The sequence below is a fragment of the Osmia bicornis genome, chromosome 15 (assembly GCF_907164935.1).
Source record: "Osmia bicornis bicornis chromosome 15, iOsmBic2.1, whole genome shotgun sequence".
NCBI lineage: Eukaryota > Metazoa > Arthropoda > Insecta > Hymenoptera > Megachilidae > Osmia > Osmia bicornis.
The window spans coordinates 6268380-6295843 of NC_060230.1; the positions used below are offsets into that span (position 1 = coordinate 6268380).

At 40.0% G+C, this 27464-nt stretch overlaps 2 protein-coding genes and 1 long non-coding RNA gene across 15 annotated transcripts in view; 2 read left to right on the forward strand and 1 right to left on the reverse strand.

The window, feature by feature from the left end:
• The window catches only part of LOC114877825 (solute carrier family 12 member 4), a 69633-nt gene extending 53222 nt beyond the window's left edge, over positions 1–16411 (forward strand). For 3 of the 5 annotated variants that reach the window (XM_029190876.2, XM_029190880.2, XM_029190879.2), the window contains 12 exons: positions 5187–5284; positions 7023–7283; positions 7357–7542; positions 7619–7854; positions 7939–8123; positions 8201–8362; positions 8451–9892; positions 10124–10231; positions 10387–10440; positions 11029–11351; positions 11431–11570; positions 11656–16411. In XM_029190876.2, coding sequence (XP_029046709.1) covers positions 5187–5284; positions 7023–7283; positions 7357–7542; positions 7619–7854; positions 7939–8123; positions 8201–8362; positions 8451–9892; positions 10124–10231; positions 10387–10440; positions 11029–11351; positions 11431–11570; positions 11656–11747 — 3287 coding nt within the window. In that variant the 3' untranslated portion in view covers positions 11748–16411. The remainder of the gene's footprint in view (positions 1–5186; positions 5285–7022; positions 7284–7356; positions 7543–7618; positions 7855–7938; positions 8124–8200; positions 8363–8450; positions 9893–10123; positions 10232–10386; positions 10441–11028; positions 11352–11430; positions 11571–11655) is intronic. The other 2 variants (XM_029190877.2, XM_029190878.2) reach the window with 2 other exon arrangements.
• Positions 10173–11044, reverse strand: LOC114877826. The gene is made up of 3 exons (XR_003789637.1): positions 10958–11044; positions 10436–10731; positions 10173–10263 (listed from the first exon to the last, which is right to left on the reverse strand). It is a non-coding gene; the product is annotated as an uncharacterized LOC114877826 (long non-coding RNA).
• A 603-nt stretch (positions 16412–17014) lies between the features above and the next one.
• LOC114877836 (PRKC apoptosis WT1 regulator protein-like) lies at positions 17015–21520 on the forward strand. 9 transcript variants are annotated; one of them, XM_029190899.2, is made up of 10 exons: positions 17015–17190; positions 17294–17401; positions 17494–17642; positions 17715–17844; positions 17983–18109; positions 18611–18718; positions 18848–18888; positions 19006–19050; positions 19426–19582; positions 19668–21520. In XM_029190899.2, the coding sequence occupies exons 2-10, from the start codon at positions 17385–17387 to the stop codon at positions 19851–19853; spliced, it is 960 nt and encodes a 319-aa protein (XP_029046732.1). In that variant the 5' UTR covers positions 17015–17190; positions 17294–17384; the 3' UTR covers positions 19854–21520. The 9 variants fall into 9 exon arrangements, with proteins under 9 accessions (XP_029046732.1, XP_029046735.1, XP_029046734.1 ...); XM_029190902.2 differs by having other exon boundaries at positions 17294–17392; XM_029190901.2 differs by having other exon boundaries at positions 17015–17178; positions 17259–17401.
• Positions 21521–27464: the final 5944 nt, after the last annotated feature.

Consider the following 27464-nt stretch of genomic DNA (forward strand, 5'->3'; position numbering starts at 1 on the left):
GAAAAAAAAAGAAGAGTTTTCCAGGTCTCCCGGGTGAAAATATCAGAAGGCAGCAGTTTGAAATTCTACTTTTTTTTTCATTCGTATCCACGTATTCGCTCACAATAGATTGACGAGTAAAATTTGTTTCATTCGTAGACAAACGAATCATCGTGCCAATTAAGAAAAGAAATATACGAATGCACGATGGCTGGTTATGATGCGGGACAATCGTTCGTTAGTACCAACTTTCAATCCTCATTCGAGTCACGTTGTATCCGGTTCGAACCGATTTGATTTAGCAGGGCATACGTAAGTAATTACGCGATGAATCGCGCCGATTCTGTGAGTTAACATAACCAGAATACATCAATTAAATCGACGGTGGCTCGGGCAGAATACAAACAGCTTTACTGTGCTAACTATCGTCACTTTGACATCTATAATTTTGACGAATTTGGTTGTTCTAGTATTAGTATTTGACAGAGTACACATCACTGGCTATCGAGGTGTTCGATTCCAAGTTTGAGATCCTAAGCACCGTGCGTCGCCGACCTACCGGACGGACACTTTGTATTTATAGGATAGCATAGTGCGGGGAATAATTTGACAGGGGAAATAATCTCCAAGTTTGGTAGTATCTTTTATTAACATTAAAATTCTCCAAGCTTCTGATACACGTTGACAGGCACGTGGAAAGGAAAATTTGTCGACTGGACCAAATGGTGCACGATTCGAACAATGGTTCTCTGGGATTGCCAAAAAAATAAGTAATCGGATATATCGGAGGGATGGTGGTGGTTGTTGCGTCTCGTTAATTCGCGTCGCAAAGTCGCCCAAGAGAATATCGGGCCAACGGTCTGCCAACGGTTGGCAAACGTTCTCGACCAGTCGATCTCTCGAATTTCCAGGCGGTGCTTGTTCGTGTTTCGTGTTCCAGTTGCTCGGTTCCCGTATCTGGCTCGAATCTTCCGAAGAATCGTTCGCTGACCCGATGCTCCACTTTTCCTTAAATCTCTCGACAGCTCTTTCGACAAAAGTTCGCAGCTCGAACTGCGGCATTACTTTGATTCCGCTTTGTTGACCAACGAGGGAGTGATCCCAACCAGCTGAAAACTCGCGACCGATCTCGATAAAATTCAACTTCTTCAGAGGTTTCTCGGGATATTCGAGATTATGCGAAGTTTCAGCTGCTTTGAGAATGTTTGAACTTTACGATCGTGTGTAAATTCAGTCTTATATTCGCTTGCCTACTAAACTCCCGCATTTCATGTTTCTCCCTGTACGATTATTTATTACCCTCCAACTATACGAAATAGAGGGAGTGATATTTCCAAACTTTCGATATTAAAGTTGTCAACTTTACTCGCATATCTCGCATATCAGTTTGGCAGGTGAAATCGATTAAGGGTCCGGTTGGAAGACGTATCAACGGATTAATCGCGTTCGAAGCCCGCTTAGCCACTTAGGATAACTTGTACACGTCCAAGTGTTTACAACAACATTGTACACTCACATGGTTCTTAACGTAATTGCATTCACCCTGCTTGTATAAACTGCAACGCCACATGTCGATCATCCTTCAACTTTCCTCAAATCTCAAATCCTCCAAATTCCGGTTAAATATTAAATTAAATCAGCCGGTAATGTAATCTGACCACGATTAATATTTCATCAGAAACTTGTAATTAGCAGTTTGAATAATTTACAATGGCAACGACGACACTGTAGCTTGTTTCCTTTGCACATTTTATTACGTCGAATAATTCGAATAATTGACTCGTTGCCGTACCAGCAAATTGCTTCATAATTAATATTCTGTGGTGATCAATATTCTATTTCCGTGGCGGTTCGGAATCGTAATCGATCCTTCTCTTCTTTCGTTCGACGCGGAAAGGCTTTATTTACCAGACTGTTATCGATATCGCGATCGAGGATACATCGTGATTACCCAGGCCACGTTCACGGACTTCCATTTGACGCGCTTTTAACGTTGATTCAAGAGAGGAGGGCATAATAGAGGGAGCAAACACGATTAAAATAATTAGGGATGCATGATACTCGATGCAATTTGTCAGCTGGAAACCGACTAAATAACCGTTTAAACAGGCGCCGCGACGCCGCGATTTCACGTCGACGATGGTCTTCCTTGATTACACAGGGTGTTCGTGGAACCTGGTACGGACCAGTTGCTGCTGTAACGTCAGCTTGCATTTACTTTTCTGTCTACTTTTTGTGGAACACATCTTGACAGCTGTTTTTCCTCTGTCAGCCGTTCTTCACAATAGTATTTTAAACGTTTCGTTTTATCTCTCAGTTATTTCTAGGCGAGTTGTTCTATTCAATTGAAGCTAACTTTCTGTGACATACGATTTTGTCAATGAAAAATTGTCAATAGAAAAATCCACGAATCGAGCTAGATTTCAAATTGAATTCATTACCGAAGGAAGGAAGCCGAATCAGCCGAGTGCATTGACGAAAAGATGCCGCTCTTTAATCTGGGAAATAGTGTCCGTGAGGCCGGAAACCGTGTACGAAATCGGATGGTCCACAATGGTCGGATCAATCGGGAAGATTGAAAAGAACCGGTGGATGGAAAACGGCGAAGAAAGACGCCTTCGAGACGCCGAGTCGATAACTTGACCAATAGAGTCGAACGGGTAAATCAGGGTGAAGCAAATCGACTTCAGGGAGGCAAGGGGAATCTGATAGATGCAGTGAAATCGGAATAATCCCTATATTCGCGAAATGTTACTAGTTTAAGAGACGATTTAACGAACGTTCCGACGTAAGCTCGTTTAAACTTTCGATAAAACGAATACCATCGACGACCCCGACGTGATTATTCTTTCTGGATAACGAACGCGGGGATATACAATTTACAAAGGAACAAAGAAACAAATCAGCGAGTTAATATTGACTGGCCTACTTTTTTAAATTGCTAGATGAAACGTCGGTTTGTTATTTCGCCGAGCCTGTTTCGAATATTGAACCTCTCCTAATTGCTGTACACTTTTCCAGCTCGAGATCTTAAGAATCTCATTATCTCCGTTGCTATAACCTTAGAATACAAATGTAGCCGGCCGACCCTTGGCTGAGAAAAAAAGAAGAGAAATTTTCCTTCTCAACATCGAGGCTCTTTTCTTCTTCGCGTATTTTTTTTTTATATAAGTTTCAATTCTGAGAGTGAAAGAGAAGAAAACAAGTTTTTCTAGTGAAACTTTTCAGCTCCAAGCTTCAGAACTTGCTTGTTTGATCGGTTCTGAACGAACAAAAATTCCCTAGAGATCCCCGTTTGCCAACTACTTTCGCAGTGTGACAGTTTGAACAGAATTATCATTGTTCTTTTCGTTTTCCAAGCGACGATCAAAGAAATCTCGAAAGAAGATTTTCTCTGAGAACGATGGTAAATGTAAATTCCCTAGATAACCAAGAGCGGCTAGGGATCCCTAGAAAGTATCTCTCTACATGAAATTAATCTCCCAGTAAAAGAACTATAAAAGGATTTATATTACTGTGGTGAGTCGAAACGAATATTTGCTGTTAAAATTATAATGTCTGTACTTTTTCACGATCCGCCATGCAGTGCTGGCAACATTTTTACGACGAGAAATAAACGAGGTCGAAAACAAAAACGTCCGCGGAAATGTCAGGCGAGAACGGACGCGGAATTCACGACCCTGTCGCCGGATTGAAACGTGCTTGCACGTAATTCGTTATTGCGGGCACAAAATACGTGGCCCCGGAAGTGGCGGGCGTCGATTCGACGTCGAAGCACGTCGGGGCGCCTCTGCGGATCCTGCTTGCCTCTGCAGCAATCGATGCATCAATTTCGACCACTATGGATTTCCTCGAGTGTCTTCTGTTTCGCGAACTGCATTTTTCAACATTTTTCAACGTTTTTCATAGTCTTTTGTTATTAGATTAATGTGCAGTTCTGACTTAATGGTTGACTCGTACTACTGAAAATTCGATCTTCCTCATCTGACATGTAAATTTATAATTCTTTTCATAAGAAAATTATATATTTAGGTGCTGGTATCGTCAGATTTTTATAAAATGTCCTATCAATGCTTGACTCGTACTACTCCGAATTTGATCCTACTATACCATATGATCCTTATATACAATATTCATCATTCTTTTCTTATCATCCTCGCCAAATGACACTATTACAATTCCGAAAAGTAACTACAGATTCGTTCACCCGAACTTTTTACCATGAGATCCAATTAAATCATTGCCAACTGTGCCAAGAAGATACGGAAATACGTCCAAATAACCGCAACAATCTTCTTTGCATTATTACAAACGATCACCGGTATATTTATGAATATTATTCCACGGATGTTAGAATAGCGTGTCCTTATTACGTTATCATAGAGACAACAAGTGACTCGAGATAAATTTCACGTCGATGGGAACAAGGAATGCATACTGCAACCGATGCACCGTTCTATTCTGGGATATTTCCTGAAAATCTTATCCTTTCTAGCATCCACTTTCTGTTATCCTCTTTTATGTACCAATCGTGTAACGTTACGAGAGAAGCGTTTCACGGTGGAAAATACAGATAAGAGGAAATACAAGGAAAGCTTTTCGTCGCTTCGGTATTCCGAAAGAAAAGTTTATACATGGATGGTTACGATTTTGGAAAATTAATTTTAAAAAGAACAGTCCAAATTTGCGGACTCGAATCTGTTGGAACCTGTTTCCCCTCGACGACTATTAAAACTTGTTAACTAAAACATTTCCACTTCGGTCCCTGTATTTCGATTAAAACTTCACCGGGCTATTAGCCATTCAAATCAACAGAAACAAACTTCGAAGCTATTCACCGGCCTCGAGAGTGCCGGCTTATGGGAGTTTCGATCTTAATTCCCTGTCGAGAACTCGCTTACATCCGATAATCACCTGACTCTTCCAAGGATCTCTAGAATTTGCATGATTTTCATGAAAAAAAAAAAAAATACAGAAAACTGTCTTTCTTCGAAGAAACAGAAAGATGATAAATCATATTCTCAGATGGCGATCACGTTCGATGTTGCTGCGTTTGCCGAACAACCTTATTTCTCGGTAAAATTCTGTGACACAGAAACGGAGACAAAGCCGAGAGTAGTAGTCCATTTGTCAGAGCTCAGCTCAGACATCAGCGTGATAAAGAAGCTAACATGAATTATATGGAAACCATTATTTTCTTTTTGTAGGCGATGGCGGCGGCGCCGGAGGAGATGCCGACTCCATGGTGGGCGGCGGCAATTCCGAGAAGAAGGTGGAATACGAGACAAATCTCTTCCTCTATAACGTACGTATTCATCCCTATCAAATAAAAATCTACCTTAATTATTTACACTAGTATTTTATTGCTTTGTGAAAAGGGCCAAGGGTGAACGACCCCTTTCAATGTAACTATCGAACTTGATACAGGATCAATCAATTCTAAGATGTAGTAAATAAAGAATGAAAAGGATGCATTGAGAAGCGGAGTAAAATTGTGAAAGATATATCTACGACGATTGTGTTTGTGTCCTGGCGGGTTCGTTGCGTGGATAATAGACGAGCCGCGGAGAAAGTTGAACGGATAAGAAAACTGGGACGACGGAGGCTCAGGCTCTCCCTTTCTTAAAAGAAGGGTCCTTCATTAAAACGCGAAAGTAAGAGGAAGGGTGGTGAAAGGGGTTGAATTCTCTGAAGTGTGCAATTCGCTTAATTGTCGTTCAACGAACAAGCAAGCCGCGAATGGATTCTTCTGCGGTTGTACATCTTTTTTTTTTTTTTTTTTTTTTTTTTTATTGTTTGAAACATCGTTACTCGTCTACGATTTTCCCCTTTTGTTCCACGAGATCGTTTTCCCCAAGCGTCCACGTGTTTCACTTATTTTCTTTGGATTGCCTTTCAGCTTCTTACCGTGCCGTTTCTATCAATTATAATGTTTTCTTAAGCACAGTGAACTGAAAATGATACATCAGAAAAATTTATGAGAAATTGGTGATTAGTCAAGAGTCCCTTTTACCAGTTTTCCGTCTCGTTTCGTCGACAAAGAGAAAGAAACAGGGATACAGGGAAAATCAACGACGATAAGGAGGAGGAAGAGGAGGTTGCTTTGGTCGGAGATAATTTCGACAGAGGCCTTCTAGTTCCAAGAAGAGAAACGGATAATTGGATATCCAGGAATCGAGGTCGAAGCCAAACCGCGTTTCGGTCTGCGAGGAACCGAAAGAGCACGTTAATTAACGGTCTATAAGGGCCACGATTCGAGCCAGCTTTCTGCGTCACTCTGGATCATCCTTTTTTTTCTCCTTTTCTAGCAATCTTTCTATGTCAGAATACAATCGTTACGTAAGATTGCATCTAAAGAAATAGTAGGAAATTTAGAAAATGAAATTAAAATTAGCTAAGCGGCAAGACATTCGAGAATTACTGCTTTTATGCAGAAGGATTAGCTACTTCGTTCTTTCGTATAAAGTGAGAAGAAACACTAACATTTTAATAAAAGATCATTTTATAACACAAAGAAACTAATTACTCTACGTTTAATGAATAGATCGTCAAGTGGAAATTCATCCAGTTTTCTTCGAAGCTGCGATATTTTGCTAAATCGAGGTTCAGCTTTCACGTAACCTGGGAAACGTGATTTCAGGATCGCGTTTCGCTTAATTATCTCTCGCAGATCACGCAATTATCTAGACGGCGGTTAGCGTTAGCAACACGCCACGATTTTTTCCTTTCGAGAATAGCGTAAGGCGACGCGACGTCTCGTTAATTAATTAATTAACCGCTCGCGTTGATTAATCCTCGAGCAACGCGACCGTCCGTCCAATTAAAGCGATCCTTCGATTTATTTATCGCTTTTCTCTTGCCGTTGTATCGGTATCGAGTTTCCTTTTATACCGAATATTTACAGTCTGCCAATTTCCTTTAATTGCTTCTCCGGGTTTCTTTCCCTTAACGAAGGAGTAAACGAGGATACAATAAATAATAATCTGTATTGAATAGAAAATCCTATAAGCAACTATGGCATGAGATATTTTCTATACTTTCAGGAAGAGATGGAAGTCCGGCCTCGTATTTCCACCTTGCTCAACAGTCTATCAGACTACAGCAACACTATCCCAGCCGCGACTGACCCGGACAGCAAGCCACCACCCGCCCCGGGTGGTGCACGGATGGGCACACTGATCGGTGTGTTCCTTCCTTGCATCCAGAACATCTTCGGTGTAATCCTATTCATCCGTTTGACTTGGGTGGTGGGTACAGCTGGTGCTGTTCAGGGTTTCTTCATTGTGCTCTGTTGTTGCTGTGTGGTAAGTACTGACCATACTTGCTAATGAGTAATAATCGTGCCAAACGTGACGAAAAATACTTCGTTCTACGTAGACGATGTTGACGGCTATCAGTATGAGCGCCATCGCGACCAACGGCGTGGTGCCTGCCGGGGGGTCCTACTTCATGATATCTAGAAGTTTGGGCCCGGAATTCGGTGGTGCCGTGGGGATGCTATTTTACACGGGCACCACTTTGGCTGCCGCTATGTACATCATCGGTGCCGTTGAAATCGTCCTGGTGAGTTTTCAGACCTCCTTTCAATAATTACGAACACAAGTTTCCTCAGGATGTAATCAAAAAATTTCTGTTTCAGACTTACATGGCACCCTCGCTCAGTATATTCGGGGACTTCACCAAGGATCCGAGTATCATGTACAATAATTTCAGGGTATACGGCACGTGTCTACTGGTGGTGATGGGCACCATCGTGTTCATCGGCGTAAAATTCGTCAACAAGTTCGCCACCGTTGCTCTCGCCTGTGTCATCTTCTCGATCATTGCCGTCTACGTGGGTCTGTTTCGTAACTTCTATGGAAACGACTCCCTTAAGTTCGTAGTTACCTTTATACTATCTTAATAATGTTACCAGTGTCCACAGAACATTGGGTTAACACGATTCATCGATTGTTCCAGGATGTGTATTCTGGGTAAAAGATTGCTGAAAGACATCAACGTGTTAACGGATTGTAATAAGAATACCAGCGGTGTTTTGCATCAGATCTACTGTGGAAACAGCACCAAATGCGACCCTTACTACCTGGAGAATAATGCGACCATTGTTAATGGTATTCGTGGGCTGGCCAGTGGTGTATTCTTGGGTAGGCTGCATACAATGATCCTCGGACGTGTTAACAAGTGAAAGGCTCGCTAAATGTACTGATTCTGATATGTGCAGAAAACATATGGGACAGTTTTCAAGAGGAAGGACAACTGATTGCTTATGGACAGGATCCAAAGGACATTGACGTGATGTCAGGGAATACCTACAATCAGATCCAGGTTGATCTTACCACCACCTTTACCATTCTTATCGGTATATTCTTCCCTTCCGTCACAGGTAAGCTACTCATTCAACGCCCAAATTGATCAGTCAAAAATGAATAGAAATGTAATTCTAAATACACGATCTTACCCGTTGATTACAGGTATCATGGCCGGCTCTAATAGATCAGGTGACCTGGCAGATGCCCAGAAATCCATCCCAATCGGTACCATCTGCGCTATCTTGACAACTTCAACGGTGTATCTGTCCTGTGTTCTACTGTTCGCTGGTACAGTCGACAATCTCTTGTTGCGAGACAAATTCGGTCAGAGTATCGGTGGGAAACTGGTGGTGGCGAACATGGCATGGCCGAATCAGTGGGTGATCCTGATCGGTTCCTTCCTGTCCACCCTGGGCGCGGGTCTCCAATCGTTAACAGGAGCTCCGCGTTTGCTTCAAGCTATCGCCAAGGACAGTATCATCCCTTTCCTAGCGCCATTTGCTACCAGCTCAAGTCGTGGCGAACCTACGAGGGCTCTGGTATTGACAGTCCTCATCTGTCAGTGCGGTATCCTGCTCGGCAACGTCGACTACCTGGCTCCCTTGTTGTCCATGTTCTTCCTGATGTGCTATGGCTTCGTTAACCTGGCCTGCGCCCTGCAAACTCTCCTCAGGACACCCAACTGGCGACCCAGGTTCAAGTACTACCATTGGAGCCTCTCGTTCCTCGGCCTGTCCCTCTGTATCGCCATCATGTTCATGACCAGTTGGTACTACGCGCTGTTAGCCATGGGGATGGCCAGCTGTATTTATAAATACATCGAGTACCACGGAGCCGAGAAGGAATGGGGCGACGGTATCCGTGGTCTGGCTCTGTCAGCCGCTCGCTACTCGCTTCTGCGACTGGAAGAGGGTCCACCCCACACAAAGAACTGGAGACCACAAATCATGGTCTTGGCTAAACTGACCGATGACCTAGTGCCCAAGTATCGCAAGCTGTTCGCGTTCGCCAGTCAATTGAAGGCTGGTAAGGGTCTGACGATCGCTGTCAGCTGCATCGAAGGAGACTACATTCAGAACACTGGCAAGACTATAGCCGCGAAGGTGAATCTACGCAAGACGATCGTAGAAGAGAAGGTGAAGGGATTCGTCGACGTACTGGTGGCTAGGGACATCATTGACGGTCTGAGTTCGTTGGTTCAGACCACAGGACTGGGCGGAATGAAACCCAACACGGTGATCCTTGGCTGGCCTTACCGCTGGAAGCAATCGCAAGAAGGACTCGCAACATGGAGACCATTCCTCCAGACTGTCAGAGCAGTTGCAGCCGCTAGGATGGCTCTGTTGGTGCCCAAAGGAATCAACTTCTTCCCGGACTCAACGGAGAAAGTGGTTGGAAACATCGATGTCTGGTGGATCGTACACGACGGTGGTCTTCTGATGCTGTTGCCCTTCCTGCTGAAACAACATCGCACGTGGAAGAACTGCAAGATGAGGATCTTCACAGTAGCCCAAATGGAGGACAATTCTATTCAAATGAAGAAGGATTTGAAGAAGTTCTTGTATGATTTGAGAATCGAGGCTGAGGTGGAGATCGTAGAGATGGTAAGTTAATTTTAAAAGACTCGTGTAATTTGTCAATTGTTCATTTCACCATGGAGACCATCGATGGGAAACATTTTTATAGAGACATTCGATGGTCAAATCCTTTTTTTTGTCAAAAGTGATCGATGGAAGAATATTAACAAAGTCCGTCGTTCGAAGGAATTGAAATGAATTTTTGCACAATTTCAATTTGGTAAAAATTAATTTATTTCAATAATTTACACTTTACAGATGGATTCCGATATATCCGCCTACACGTACGAACGGACCCTGATGATGGAGCAGAGGAACCAGATGCTAAGGGAGCTGCGGTTGAACAAGAGGGAGACACTTGGAGTGGTAAGTGACGGAATCGCGAAGACGAGAAACACCTGTAAAAGAAAATGCGAATATGTATATGTAGTACAATATATGTTTAATAATTGTAATATGAAAACTGCTACGTCGATACTGATCGGTATGTGTCTGTTTGTTGCGTGCTCGTCACGGATAAGGTGCAGTCATTGGTGGACTTCAACGAGGTACCCGCTGAAGAAAATTTACCTCTGGTTTGTCAGACAATCCCCGGAGTTCCTTCGTCTGTTTGTTCCTCTCTATCGGTGTCATCGACACGCGCGTTCCACGATCCTCGAATTTTTTCCATCTCTCTGGTTTTTCTTTTCTTTTCTCTTTTTCTTCCGTAACAACGCATCTCGTTTGCCAATCCATTACACTGACGAACTCGCACGCGTTAATCGAATCGAGTAACTCATCCTGTCGTCAAACATCTCCGACTCTTGGAGATGACGCGGGAATCGTCATTCCAGAACACTCACGATTCCTTTCTTTTTTAACGACAGCTAAAACAAACAAAACAAAAAAAAAAAAAAATACATTTACCCTGCGATCGTTGACCTCCACTAGTTTTGCTTTCTCGCTCTCATGAACAATTATCCCTGAAAACTCATGACCGGATCCAGTTTCAGCTTGATTGGCACGTTCATTACGAATGCTTACGTAGCGATCGTTCAGTTTAGTCAGATCATAGAGTGCTTTGACGCTAGAGTTAGTCGTCTTTCGACATACCTAACTGTCTCCTGCTGTTCGGGATCATAGTGGTCCGATACAGCTCACTGACCCCCTTCGTCCTGATACAGGTGCAGGCGATCGTGGACCATCACCACAACGTGGACGCGAAGATCCCGACCAAGGTGAGATTCCAGGAGCCTGGTAGCCAGAATTCGAACGCGATCGACGAAGCCCAGGAGAAACTGGTGAATGAAAACGAGACAGGTAAAGAGACGGAGGCTGGAGAAGGAAACGAGACCACGGAGGAAACCAAAGAGGGCAACGACGAAGAGACAAAGCTGATCAGCGGCTCCCCGAAACAAGAGAACAAAGAAAACACGGAAAAGGAAGAGAAGGAGAACGAGGAGAAGAATGCAGAGAACCCAGACGCAAAGAAACCTCCCATTACGCCGTAAGTGATGGAGACATAGGGTCACTTTTAATATCGTTATAATATTTTTATCTAAATCATCTTTTTTTATTATTACCAGTGACGAAGGCGACGTGAGACGTATGCACACCTCCGTAAAACTGAACGAAGTGATCGTGAAGAAGAGCAAAAACGCTCAGTTAGTCATTCTCAATCTACCTGGACCACCAAGGGACACTAAAATAGAACGCGAATCAAACTGTATCCTTTCTAATCAACGACTTAATTATTATTTTCATAATGTTGTTTGATGTTTCTGTAATTTCCTTGACTAATTGAATCACAGACATGGAATATCTCGAGGTTCTCACCATGGGATTGGAAAGAGTGCTGATGGTACGAGGATGCGGACGGGAGGTGATCACCATCTACTCGTGAACTAGACCAAGAGGAATGGAAGTAATCGCCTCGCATAAACAGAAATCTAGTTTACTTCTGAAAGACCTAAACGACTTCACCCTAAGGAACACGTTGCTCTTGTGCCATTGTCTGAGCAGTCACTTGCGTTACGCGTTGTGAACACGGTATACAGGACACACACATTATACACGTAAACTTACATGTACATAGACACACACCGTTTACCAGAATGATTACGGACATCGATTGACGACGCTGTTTCGCGGACTGGGTCGGCGATCGAGAAATGCTCGTAGGCTAGTAACTAAAGCTGACCCTCGAGAAGGCCAAAAGTGACATGCCAAAGGATAAGTTCCCTTCGAATGAATTTCACGCGTAAACTAGGATACGTAGCATCTATCTTATTTACACTCGTCCCTTTTTCTCGAAGAGACATCCAAACAAATTGTGGAGTTTTATCGGTTGATCATCCGCGTCAGGCGTGCGGCAGACAGCCTAGCACAGAGGACTGTACTCAGAGAGCATACTTTTCGACCTTGTCACTTCAAATCAAGTACTCGAAGAGCCTTGGTTCGAGCGGATCGTATTCTCCGTTGCAGCGGCAGAGTTTCGATCTGAGGGACGAGGAAGCGGGATAATCGAGAGGGTCGACAAAGATGGAACACCGACACGTCCACCTCCCCGAAATTAAGAAAAAAAAAAACAAAAAAAAAAGAAATTCTACTCCGATCACGAGATAATTATACTACTGTGTACTCCATACCTCCCGTTCGAAACTGAAATCAAAATTTTTTGGTCCGAGGCTAAGATCGAAGCATCTACGAAACCACTGCCAGAATACTTTCTAAATGCTTCGCGTTTAACCAAAGACGCGAGAGGCTCATTTTTCTACACGCATTGTCGTTATAGAGTGTATAATTAGGTATGTATAATTCTACTGCTTATAGGGTGAACTTAGGGTAGCCTAGGATAGCGCGCTGAAAACATGCGCGGCGGAAGTTGGGCGGCGAACGTTGGCAGCGCGAACGATTTTATGTGGACGCAGGAATTCTCGCAGCTATCACTGTGAGATAAGAGGATAACTAATATTTCCCTGTTTAAGTGCTCGTGCTACTTACGAAAACTTTCCAAGCTAAACGACGTGATTCAAATGAAAAGTATGTTACTGCCAAAATTCTTGAAACTCGTTAATTAGAATTTGCCCGCGGCGAATATACGACGGACAACTGTAAACGAAAAGATTTCTGACTTTGGATGTGCTAGAAAAAAGAAAAAAAAGAAAAAGTGAACATAATATAGTCCTAAGATATATTACTTGAAATTACTAATTTATATTAAACTACATCGATCTAACATCAGGATCTCATAGCAATACAAATTCTTAATCTACTTTAACGAAGTCGTATTACACAAAAATAAAAAAAATCCCTTAAAATTATAAAACCGCGTCACTGCATTGCTGAGAAACATAGAACTACTACTATTACTACATACTACTACTATGATTACGATTCTAACACTAAATGTACTAAGGAAAGTATACTAATTCGCGTCACTGTTACATCGACATAACGTGAAGGACTAGCAATAGTAGAACTAACGTAGATCTCGAATTTCTTAATGTATTACAAAATACTCTATCGCGAAAGTCTTGAAATTACTATAAACTATAGGTCGCAGATTAATTAGGTACTAGAGTGTCCAATATTTCGACGAGGTGAAGTGGACTTTTAACTAATATAAATGCTAGCAGCGATGCTAACATCGGTACGCACAGAACATCGATATGCAAGAAAATCTATCGTTCATCGTTTTATATATATATATATACACATATATATGTACAACATTCCACCATTTAAAAAAAAAAAAAAAAAGAAAAAAAAGATTCTCTCGACATTGCGTCCCCATAAAGGTTCGAGCCATAGCGTTCCTTCCAACTAGCGCCGCGATGGCGAACGGAAGATACACGATGACTTAATCGCACGCATCTCCTTCAGGACTGAAGTTCGTTTTTTTCCACTATATTTCTCGACTTCTTGCGCGTCGAAATCTTCGTCTAGGTTCGCGTTTATACTGTCCAAGGCCTACCGGCCCGATTCACCGCTCTAACACGCCTCTGCGTAAAAGGGAACAGGCGCACGATCAATGTACTTAAAAATGTGCACGCGCAAGCGTACCACGGCTGCCTCAACCTGTTAACCGCATTAGCAAAGAATCGTTTTCCCTTCTGTTAACTTCGTTACGTCCTCGACAAATGCAAATACACGAATCTGTCTTGGTCTCTAGATTGCATACACAGTATTATCCATTGAACGTGTTGATCGTGTTGACCGGTTAACAGGTTGATTAAGCGTTTCACAGGTGGGAACACGGTGAACGGCGTACTAAAATTAATACGTGAGATTTTCGCGAGGATCCCTTAACCGATTCTTCATCAAAGAATATAGCGTGTAGCATTGTAATCGGTTGCATTTAAGTGTCGTGTGCATGTCACGTTTCATTCACGGCTTCGAAACTCTTCGGCCGTGGCTCATCTCTTAGATAGGCACTATCTAATACGTATATATATACATATATATATACACATACTTATATATATATACAGGACGGATAGTTTCTCTATGTAAAGAGGGAACGTCGAGAATCGGCGAACAGAGAAAGAATTGGTCCTTTTTAAAGGGATGATTAATCAGCTAGCACCGGGTCGCTTAATCGTACTCGTCGATGTACACTGTGTCTACTTAATCGAAGCCCGCGAACAGACTACCCGATGAAATTTATCGAAAATGGAAAAGAGTCGAGCAATCGCGAACCGGTACGTCTGTATCCACTGGGTAAATTGCACCCTCGTTCTTCTTCGATTTACGGTCTTGATTATATACAGGGTGATTCGAGGATAGGATTTTAGCTTCCAATCTCAAATAATTTCAAAGTACTTATAAAAGTGGATGGATAGATTTCGATCATATTATTTAAATTATAAAACTTAGTTAACGTACTTAATGCTTCATCAATCTTGATCAGCGTTTTGAAACCATCCTGTACATAATTAAGGTTTGTCATTTTAAACGAGTTCGAAATTCGGGAGTAATTTTTATGAAGTCTCTTTATCTACCTCATCGTCAGCGCACGTAAAAGAGGCGAAATTAGAGAAATGATCCAGAAAGCAATACGAAGAGAAGCGGAAGAATCAGCGAAACCGGATGTTATATGAAACCGACCTCGTACAAGCGTGCAGGGTTCGCGGGATGCTCCCTCTGCCTCTGTCTATCGTCCACGATGTTGCGACATGTACTTTCTAATTTTAATACGTTACTCACTTGTCGATTACCATATATTTTATGTGTACTTGCCTATCTGATAGGCATCGGCACCGCATAGTTTATACAAGACATGTTGACTATGAGAAAAGTTTATCGCGAGAGAAAAAGTAAAAGAAAGAGCAGTAGTCGAGGAGAGGGATGAAAAAAGATGAGAGAAGAAAATGATTACAGATAGAATGCTAAATGTGTTGTACATAAATAAATAGTAGAATTTAAGGATGCAGTCAGGTAGAGAAAGAAGGGATAATCCTAAGGGGCAAACAAAATATTCAGGAACGAAAGTGGTGGAAAGAAAGTGAAGAGAAACATCTTTTTCATAGATCAAACAGTATTGCAGTGTAATTCCGCTGCCGCTTTAATATTTTACTATGTCGTGTTTACTTGAACAAAAAAATTGCACAATTGACCGTATGGACACTCAAACACACACGTTACGTAAGTGTAAAGAAAGAGATAAAGAGAAAAATTAAGAAGATTTTAGAGAAAAAAAGAAAACAAAACTGGTATACAACTGCGAGCTTGGCAATTGTCATCGGGGGTTTATTATCGTGTGTCGTTTGCGATCCGACCCGTTGTGAACGGGCATTCGCGTCTGATTTAAATCACCTTCTTAGGCTGTGAGATGCAAGCTAAGCCAGCAGAGAAACTTGCTCGAGACCTCAATCATATGTGTCAAATCAAGCGTCAGATATTATGCGTATTATACATACATACATACATAACATACTTAAAAAAAAAAAAAAGAACCTTATATCTCGTTAACACCGAATCTAGCCTTCTTAACCGGGATCTATGCTCGCTCATGGCGACACCACATAGTTTTCTTCTCCTCAAACACACGCATACACAAACGTACACATATACCTTTTAGCGTTCGAGTTACAAAGTGGGAAAGAAATTAACAAAAAAAGAAAGCCAGTAAAAAAGAAAGAAAGAGAAGAGATAAGGAAGGAATGAAGAGAAAGGTAGATTCTCGTTCAAGGGATGAAAGTTAAGGCTCGACGTTGAAGAGGAAGAGCGAGAAGAGATGATGGGTTACGAAACGAATATATGTATATATAGATATGCACATATACGGATTCTATATATATGTGTATATATGTATATGTATATAAAGAAAAAACAAATATAAGATATATTTGTAGATACGAACATCTTAGCCATCTGATTAGCGTATGTAATAGAGTCAATACTGTGAAGATTACCTATAACTTTACCCCTATACCCTTTTAGATGATAGACGATGATGATAAATACTTGTAATTAACTTATGGAAGATGAAGTATATCGAATGAAGAAACTATACTACGATCAAATCGATTAAATAAATAAACGACATACACCTATACGACCAGACTTGTTTTACGGTATTTCTTGCAGATTATTCTTTGAATTATTTTAAGTTAACGCGCATTATGATTATGTAAATGAATTTATATAAATCTTAAGATAAAAATTAAGAGAGAAGTTATTTGTTTTATATGTTTGAAGAATCGTTTATGAACTTCACTACTCCTCTCATTTCTTAAGGAATAGGTATTTTATTTTCCTTCCCAAGATTATTTCTTTCTTAATTTCTACCTCTTGTTTTCTGCTGTATAAATTGTCTTAACAATTATAAGTTTTAAAAAGTGCATTTGAAAAATTAAGATTGATAAACCCCTAAACGATAGATGGCGCAAATTCTACAAGTCTACCAACATCAAAAGCTAAAATATAGAAGGCATCATTGCACTCGACTGCATAAAAAAAGCAGATTTACCTATAAATTTCCCTTTTGAAAAGACCGTTGCTTCTAAATCATTGATCCTATAAATAATTTCAATGCTAATAGCTACTGATTTGCCATCACCTGTGACCTCCTCATGATCTCCAACTTTTATGCTACCTCTCTAGTTGCTTTTTATATAATGTTGAGAACACTGTCGTAGTAACATTGAGAATTGCGCTTAAACTTTAATACACGGACGATCGATATACCTTCCTATCTTTGAAGTATGTAATCGTGCAAGCTATACGTGTTTATGGATGTTTCAATAGTTGACAGCTGTCAGTCGCACATAGGTTGGTAGTGAGTCACGGCATTGACAGTGGAACTAGGTGAAGACCACTCACCTCGACAGGTGACTAATACCGTAGGAATTGCCTTTTCTTTTCTGTTTAAGTTGTATTATCATCTTATTGCGCATGCATTTGCTCGTAGTTAATAGCGGTTCATGCCTTGTGACTTTCCTTTAGACATATCTGTCCAAGCACTCGCTTTTCGGCCTCCAAGTTTTGTGCTGGTCCAACATAGGTATCACGCATCATCACCTACCTTTTTGTTCAGATGTCCAGGTATTTTTTGTAAGAGCTCGTTTTTTTATTTGTTTTGCGCACAGTTAGGTGATATTTCGTCAATGTCGGAGAACAATCATTATTATTACTTTATTTCACAGCGATATAACCGGCATGGCGTCCAGTTCAGTCAGCCAGGAGGATTTTGACAATGATTTTGAGCTCACATCCAGGAGGTCCAGGATCAGGACAGCAAGGGCAAGGGTTGTTCCACCTAGAACAGGAGATTCATCTTCCATCAATTTTCAAAGTAATAAGATGCTTTCAACTCTTGTTATCTCTTGCAGTGTGGTATCTTGAATACATATGATTTCATTCATAGAGAGTGCACAGAATGTGGAAGAATCCCAAGGAGTATGCGACACCAGTTCCAACAGTGTGCTTCCACCTGATCATGAGAACCAGCAGAACAAACCTATAATGAGGAAACAGGACAAACGGGTAACAGGACGGTAAGTAAACCAGCTGTTACCATTTCAGTAAAGTGCTCACAGAGTTAAAATCTTGCCACATACGAATATCCAGTAGTGCTAAATAGATCCAGTGTAGAGTTTGAGCAACTTGTTAACACTTTCTGGATCTGGTTCTAGTGTCTATAGTGTCGTATCCTGTTTGCACAGGCCAACGCATATAAACAAGGGAAAACAGCAACGCGATCGACGGAAACTTCGAGAAAAGAGACGAAGTACAGGAGTGGTACATTTGCCATCGACGGAGGTTTGTCACTGTTTGCAGTCCCGTTACGGTCCCAAAATCTTAATGACTCTGCGGCATTTTTCCGGATTCCAAGAGAAACATTTTTTCTTGTATCAATGCTAATTTTGGTATTTAATTTCTTAGCCATCTTTGTAGCTCGCATGCGAAGTTAGAAATTTTCAATTTACAATTTTCATAAATTATTATCTGAATATTTGTGTTGATCACTATTCGAGTTTCTTTTGCGAAAGAGTTTGTTTCGAGTGTAATCTTTGGTGTTCCTAATTTCTGTTGACAATGTCTTGCGCGAATGTATCTTTCTATAGAATAACATTAGAATCGCAACGCACACGGAATGTATTACAAGTAGTATTGCACCTAGAGAGAGCTTTTTTTTGCCGCGCTGATATTATAACAATTAACGCGTTTTGGCCGCGAGTGTTAAGGATATTGGCAAAAAGTTTGGCGTGCAAACACGTTGTTACTCCGCAGTGTAATTTCGTTAGCCACTTAATTCTGCAGAGTACAGGAGGTAGTACAGGAGAAGACGAGGAAGATCTTAGTGGCACTTGTCTTGAAACTAAACACAACACACATCACAATGAGTTCCTTGATCATGAACTCATCGAAGTAAGTCCGTGTGATTTATCATTTGTTACTTATGGTTTATATACTGTCCACGCGGTCAAAAAAGTCGATCATATGATACAGAAACTATGTATGTATGTATGTATGTATGTCAAACTACACGTGTTTCAGGAACGGACAGCAAAAATCTTTACACAAAGGCGAAACAAAAGGTATAAAACATTGAAATATCTATAGTGGTAGTAAACTATATATATATATTCATATACATATATAGAGCTTTAGTGAAATTTAGTAGTTATTTGTAATAAACTGCTGCTGCTTTTTAGGCATTACCGTACTTCCTACAGGTCATGTATAAATAGACACAGTTGGTAAGTGCTACTGTACGTGACAAAGTACAATTAGGCACGACCTGTACGAAGTACGGTAGAGCTAGTAGATTCTTTTAAATACGAGCCTGCGTATTGTAACGAGTACGTAAGTCCTTTGTATATCTTTTATATATAATGATACCCAAAATCAACGAAAATCGCGTTATCTTATCGAGAGATAAAATAATTTATTGTGTATGATGGATACGCTAAAGCGTTAATTAATGGAAAAATACCTATTAAAATGAAGGAATGTAAAAATGGTCAAAACATTAATGGAATTAAGGGTCGTGCCTAATATGATATCATAGGCAGTTCGAATTGATATAAAATCGTACATCTACTAATATACAAAAATGAACTATTTAATTTTAGCCATTCCGACTTGGAAGCAGACGACGAAGAATTTGATTCTCTGAATCAATCCGACAGTGTCAATCAATCAGACCATGGAAACCATGAACCGCAAACATCTGTTAATGCCGCTAATAAACCAAGACTGCCTACGCCAACCGGAGACAGTCCACATGAAGTATTAATTTTTTATGTTCATTAATTAATCCCGTGAGGAGAAAGCATCAGAATATTTATATGATTTTTCTGTGTTAAAACTGCAGTTGATAGAACGGGCGCAGGAAGAAAATAAAAGGCTACTGTCCCTTCTAGAGGATCGGGATCACAAGATAATGGCTCTCGAGGCCCGTCTTCTTCAACAACAACGCGAAATGGCCATAGAACGGGAACGACTTCGGGAGGAGAATGCCGCGTTAATTCGTGCTATGGCAGCACTGGCGAGTAATTAATTTTCCTTCATACGAGACAGTCTGATCTATCTAATTTTTATCGATCGATCTTAGAATGCATGGGTCAGCGGTTTTAAAATTGCTATACGTATATATACTAATAGTTTATAATTAATTGTGAATTTACTTGTTAATAATAGCCAAGAGAGATAGTGAAACGATTTAAAAATAAAGGAAAAACGATTATTAATCATTTAAGCTGCAAGAGAATCAGGGTAAGTTAAGCAGTAAATACTACAGCCAATTGTATCACTTTTTTTTTGCAAGAAACAATAGATCATCATACAAATTCTAAACAAATAATCATACTTTATCGGCTTCTACTATAGAGCTTGATTTACATGAGTTTAATTGCATAGCGTAAAGAAACATTGTTTTGCGCCGTTATATTAGTCGAAATCTAATCTCGGGCGATAAATTCTGGCAAGTATCTTTTTCCAATGAAAATAGAAAGGTGCTCCAGTTTGTTATATCGTTGTTATTAGACGAGAAAATGAATAAGGTAAATATTGATATAAAATTATACTTGACGTGATTTTAAACCCTTTCGGATATTGTCTGTGCAATGGATGCAATTATAAACTACATCGTCTATTTTATACTTTAATTGCAAACGAGGTATAGGATAGGACAAACACTTTTAAAGCCTCGTCTGTGCCAATGGTTTTGTTGCATAAATTTCCGATAATAAATGCGGGGAAATCAACGTCACAGACGAGATTCTATGCGCGATGTTGTTACTGTATCGTCAGTACACTATTGGACCCCGAAAAGCGAATACAAGTGACTGAATCCATTCTGATTTATACCGAAATCTTATATTATTTCGTATCAGACATCAGGTTATATATTTTTGTTCGATTATTTTATATTTATACTATCTTGAACAAATATTGTTAGTAAATATGAAAAATATAGGAAAACATGTTTGCAAATTATGAATAAAGATTATTTACTATATTCTGTTGATCTAATACATAAAATTGTAAATTTATGTTTAGCATCAATGTTAGAAATATTTTATACTGATCTATGAGAAGTGAATATTGCCTAAAAATAGTACTTATATTTAAAAAAAGGAGCATACTATTATATGCAGTGTCTCAGAAAGTTGTACAATACGAAAAATTGTAGATTCTTCATATCAAACGAAATTGATAAGTCTTTTACCATTTTGCAAACTATGGTTTTCGTTTTATGAGGTATAAGTGATTGAAAATTTGATATGTTGTGTGAACCATTTATATCGGAAAACAGATACCTAATTTTCAAGCGCAATAAATCCTACCAAGGATACCTTTACACATTATTGTTTATAACATTCCTAATTTGGTAAATCTTTATATTTTGATTTGTTCCATTAATTTAAATTTCATTATTAATATGAAACATTATACGAAAGTCGTATGTCTAAGAGTTCGAACGGGAACGAATGCGTCTTTTTTGTGTTCCGTCGAGACTCATTTGTTGTTTTAATTTGTTTCTATCCCTTGATATTGTTTATAAGAGTGAGATGTGTGAGAAACTATGCTGAAATAAATCTTTAAATTCTTTTTCATACGATGCTTTTAATGAATAAAGGAAGCTGTTTTTACAATGTACAATTTTTAATGATAATTATTTACTTATGAGTAGTATGTATCGCAATAAACAAATATGCTATTAAACTGTGTAAGCTAAATTTGGTTCATTGAACTGAGACTGTATCTAGTTATATAAAATAACCATTTCCCAGGTAATTTGCAAATGAATAAGAATCATTTGATGTATTATTAATAGTGTGTAAAATGATTTATCCGATCTACCGACCGTCATGAGCTTGGGATTCCAGACACCCCAAGTGGGAGTTAGGACTGCATGTATGGAACACAATCGGTATGACAATCGTGCCTATTTTACAAGTCCCTCTTTTACCGCACCTCGCACAGGCTACTAAAAAGCCACAATTTTGACTCCCTTTGACTCTATATTTTATAAATTAATTACAACTAGTACAGATGCTAGCGTCGAAAACTTTACCGACAGTCCCTAGAGAAATCCCTAGACGCGAGTTTTCAAATTACGTCCTCATTTCTAAACAGAATGTAAAAAAATTTGAGGGACGTGTTCAGGAGGTTCTAAAGAATATTTGTCTGGTCCTTATATTATCCAAATCGTCAAAAACTTATAAAATATTGAAATTGCTGTCTGTCAACGGTCAAGAAAATGGCGGATCGGACTCACCTGCATTGATTTATTCGTAATATAAACATTTCTGCCAATAGTTTGTCCAAATAGGGACCAGACTGATATTCTTTGGGGCGGATATAATAAAATGAGCACCCAAGGGATGATGTACAAGTCTCCAGGAAGAAGTAATTTGAAAACTACGATTTCATTGATTGTTCACACGCGAAAGACGTCAACAAGGTAAAACAGACCAGAAATTTAGTTTCTCGTTCATTCTGTAGGGCGCAGTTCGTTCGTTTGATTAATAAACAATTGTAAAATTAAAAATAATAATTAAATAATTTTTAATAGAATAATTAAACAAAATTTTGCAATATACCCACGCGAAAATTAAAGAAATAAACAATTTAAATAGATATAACAATCATTTGATTAATAAACAATCGTAAAATTAAAAATAATAATTAAATCATTTTTAATAGAATAATTAAATAAAATTTTGCAATATACCCACACGGAAATATAAAGAAATAAACGATTTAAACAGATTTAACAATAATTAGATTAATAAACAATTGTAAAATATAAAATAATAATTAAACAAATATTAACAAATATCAGATAGAAATAGTTAAATGTAGCCGGCCGCGGAACCGGTGCGCGCGCAGCACCGGTACAAGCGCGACCTAGAGCGAGGTCAAATCTAGTCAGTCTTATCGCGACCGTCGTAGGATACGGATCGAGCTGTCAAACATATACCGGTACGGGTTGACACCATGGATATTCGTGCATGGATTTATCAGTGTGTTACCACAAGTGTTATTGTGTGTGCCTATGGTGTTTCCTATAGTGTTTCCCATGTATTTTGGAATATTTATACGGATATATTAGTGCGACTTATGGTGTGGTCACCCATGTGTTTTGACATTTTTATACAAGTGCATTAGTGTGCTGTGTGGTGTGGTACCCCATGTACCTGCATGTGCTTTATTGTGTTTTATGGTGTGGTTTCCTATGTGCTTTGGCATATATTTACGGATTTATTAGTGGGTTTTATGGAGTGGTACCCTATGTGTTTTGGCATATTTATACGGATTTATTAGTGGGTTTTATGGAGTAGTACCCTATGTGTTTTGGCATATTTATACGGATTTATTAGTAGGTTTTATGAAGTGGTACCCTATCTGTTTTACTATAATTTTGCAACTATTTTATGGTGTTCTATGGTTTTGATCTTCATGTGTTTTGGGATGTATTTGCATGTGTTTTACCATGTTTTATAGTGTAGTTATTCCCATATAGTTTTGCATGCATATTTTTGAATTATCCTATGTATTAGCATATTAACTTCATCAAATTGAGAGAAAATATATATCGTTCAAGAATCGTGATTTTTATGCTTTCAGATGAGTGCTTTACCAATGGGGGTACCGTTTCTTTGACGAGCCAACAGACGAGCTATGGATCAATCATGGATCAATCTAAGATGCGTGGCGAGTGCAGTGGTGCAAGTCAACGATCGGTGAGTCGCATGCTTTAAAGTTCCTCCGGTTCCCATCATGTCGTAGGACGAATGGTCCGTAGCGACACGGGAATTGGTTGTAATTTTTATTTTTTGAGCGAGCATAGTGACCCACGAATATCACTGTATCATTTTATACAATGATAATCGTGCAAATTGTTTTTTTGTGTATTTTATGCCTTAGCTCAGGATAGGGTTTTCTTGTACATATTTACATATACATATAGATTTCGAGTTTAAAAATGTAGAGAAGTCGGATGACCCTCCGATTTCACAATACACTTTCTATTTTATATGTACAAGAATTTATTTCGCGATGAGCAGATTTCAATATCAAAGTAATAAGCATGAATAGTTTTAATTACTCCAACTACTTACTTTGATAAGGAAATCGGTCTTGAAATTGAAACGTTTTTCCGATTTTATTCGTGAAATTGGCATCAGGATATGGGCTGGCCCCCACAGGGGGGTGGGATTTTCAGATTTATTAGTGTTGCGAAAAATTTACAGCGCGAGGGTAACTATGACAATGCACTGACTAGTATTCGGTGGGAATCCTTTTGGTTTTTAAATTCAATCCAATGTATTATTTATTTAATAAAATTAGTTACAAGGATTCCGCGGCATAAGACCGTGAAACACCATCTCATGGGAGACAAACCCGTGCATTACTAGGCCTTTGCAGGCGCAGCTTTAGAATACGGAACATATGAAAATATGTTACCATATTCTAAACTGTAGTCCTTTTGTCTATACTATGGGCGTCCGTCAATCTGACACCGTTGGATGCAACGTGTTGGACGGGCGGGTAGCGCTCTTAGCGAAGGGGTGCACTCTGTCCTGGCGTTACGACGTCCAGGCGGGGTGGGTGGTATGTAGCGTCGGACGCAAGTACAGGGGGCCTAAGAACCTCCGTTGCCAGCTGATATTAGCAGTGCACCATGTTTTACGTCATAGTTGCCCAATTTTGCTTTTTAGTATTTGCTCTTCAAGCATTGTATAAAGTTTCCCTCTCGAACTTGAAATTCATTCTGTTACGTTCACGGTTCTCGACCCTAAACACTCATCATTCGCACTTCAGCCTCACGAACTCTATCACATAATCATTTATCCATCCGCATACCCTTGTGTAGTGAAATATTACCTCTTTGGGATTTTCAAGTTTAAGTAGTGTTGCGAAAAATTCTCAACGCGAGAGTAAATATTACCCCGTTAGGATTTTCAAGTTTAAGTAGTGTTGCGAAAAATATCCAACGCGAGAATAAATATGACTATACACTGACTAGTATTCGGTGGGAATCCTTTTGGTTTTTAAACTCAATCCAATATTTTATTTATTTAATCAAATTAGTTACAAGGATTCCGCGGCATAAGACCGTGAAACACCATCTCATGGGAGACAAACCCATGCATTACTAGGCCTTTGCAGGCGCAGCTTTAGAATACGGAACATATGAAAATATGTTACCATATTCTAAACTGTAGTCCTTTTGTCTATACTATGGGCGTCCGTCAATCTGACACCGTTGGATGCAACGTGTTGGACGGGCGGGTAGCGTTCTTAGCGAAGGGGTGCATTCTGTCCTGGCGTTACGACGTCCAGGCGGGGTGGGTGGTATGTAGCGTCGAGCGCAAGTTCAGGGGGCCTAAGAACCTCCGTTGCCAGCTGATATTAGCAGTGGACGCATGTTTGAGTCATATTTGTTCAATTTTGCTTTTCAATATTTGCTCTTCGAGCATAATTTAAAGCTCCCCTTTAGTCATGTTGCTAGATCAGGATTTTCTATTTTAATTAGTGTTGCGAAAAATTTCCAGCGCGAGAGTAACTATGACGATGCACTTACTAGTATTCGGTGGGAATCCTTTTGCTTTTTAAACTCAATGTTTTATTTAATTAATCAAATTAGTTACAAGGATTCCGCGGCATAAGACCGTGAACATCATCTCATGGGAGATAAAACCATGCATTACTAGGCCTTTGCAGGCGCAGATTTAGAATGTGGCGGAGTACCAAATCTTCCATTTGATAAACTGCAGCCTTTTGTCTATACTATGGGCGTCCGTCAATCTGACACCGTTGGATGCAACGTGTTGGACGGGCGGGTAGCGCTCTTAGCGAAGGGGTGCACCCTGTTCTAGGCGGGGTGGGTGGTATGTAGCGTCGAGCGCAAGTTCAGGTGGCCTAAGAACCTCCGTTGCCAGCTGATATTAGAAGTGCACCGATTTTGCGTCATAGTTGCTCTATTTTGCTTTTGAGTATTAGCTCTTCTTTCGTACTTGAAATTCATTCTATCACGTTCATGGTTCTCGACCCTAAACACTGATCATTCACACTTCAGCCTCACGAACTCTATCACATAATCATTTATTCACCCGCATACCCCAGTATAGTGAAATATTAGCCCGTTAGATTTTCTATTTTAATTAGTGTTGCGAAAAATTTCCAACGCGAGAGTAAATATGACAATGCACTGACTAGTATTCGGCGGGAATCCTTTTGGTTTTTAAACTCAATCCAATATTTTATTTATTTAATCAAATTAGTTACAAGGATTCCGCGGCATAAGACCGCGAAACACCATCTCATGGGAGATAAACCCATGCATTACTAGGCCTTTGCAGGCGCAGATTTAGAATACGGAACATATGAAAATATGTTACCATATTCTAAACTGTAGTCCTTTTGTCTATACTATGGGTGTCCGTCAATCTGACACCGTTGGATGCAACGTGTTGGACGGGCGGGTAGCGCTCTTAGCGAAGGGGTGCATCCTGTCCTGGCGTTACGACGTCCAGGCGGGGTGGGTGGTATGTAGCGTCGAGCGCAAGTTCAGGGGGCCTAAGAACCTCCGTTGCCAGCTGATATTAGCAGTGCACCATGTTAGTGTCATAGTTGCTCGATTTTGCTTTTCAGTATTTGCTCTTCAAGCATTGTATAAAGTTCCCTTTTCGAACTTGAAATTCATTCTGTCACGTTCACGGTTCTCGACCTCACGAACTCTGTCTCATAACCATTTATCCACCTGCATACCTTTGTGTAGTGAAATATTACCCCGTTAGATATTAATGTACCAGACATGTTTCTAGATTAGGATTTTCTATTTTAATTAGTGTTGCGAAAAATTTCCAACGCGAAAGTAAATATGACTATACACTGACTAGTATTCGGTGGGAATCCTTTTGGTTTTTATGTGATAAAATTAGTTACAAGGATTCCGCGGCATAAGACCGTGAACACCACCTCATGGGAGATAAAACCATGCATTACTAGGCCTTTGCAGGCACAGCCATAGAGTACGGGACATTTAAGTATGTCGCACTCCATACGCTAAGCTGTCTTAAAGTCCTTTTGCCTATACTATTAGCGTCCACCACTCGGACACGTTGGATGCAACGTGTTCGATGGGTGGGTAGCGCTATTAGCGAAGGGGTGCATCCTGCCTTAATGGCCAGGTGCCATTGCGGCCTGGTGCCTTAAACAGGCGGGATGGGTGGTATGTAGCGTCTGGCGTATGAACTAGGGGGCCTAAGAACCTTCGTTGCCAGCTGATATTAGCAGTGGACGCATGTGGAGTCATATTTGCTTAATTTTGCTTTTTAATATTTGCTCTTCAAGCATAATTTAAAGCTCCCCTTTAGTCATGTTGCTAGATCAGTATTTTCTATTTTAATTAGTGTTGCGAAAAATAACGCGAGAGTAAATATGACGATGCACTTACGAGTATAGGGTGGGAATCCTTTTGGTTTTTAAACACAATGTTTTATTTAATTAATCAAATTAGTTACAAGGATTCCGCGGCATAAGACCGTGAAACCATCTCATGGGAGATAAAACCATGCATTACTAGGCCTTTTCAGGCGCAGCTTTAGAATGTGGCGCACGACCATATGTTACATATTGTAAACTGCAGCCTTTTGTC

What these genes read in the sequence shown, in the direction of transcription:
- LOC114877836 (XM_029190899.2), top strand. An exon ending in ATCTTCCATCAATTTTCAAA is followed by an intron (nt 17,643 to 17,714) that starts GTAATAAGATGC and finishes TTTCATTCATAG; the next exon opens with AGAGTGCACAGAATGTGGAA. An exon ending in TTGATCATGAACTCATCGAA is followed by an intron (nt 18,719 to 18,847) that starts GTAAGTCCGTGT and finishes CACGTGTTTCAG; the next exon opens with GAACGGACAGCAAAAATCTT.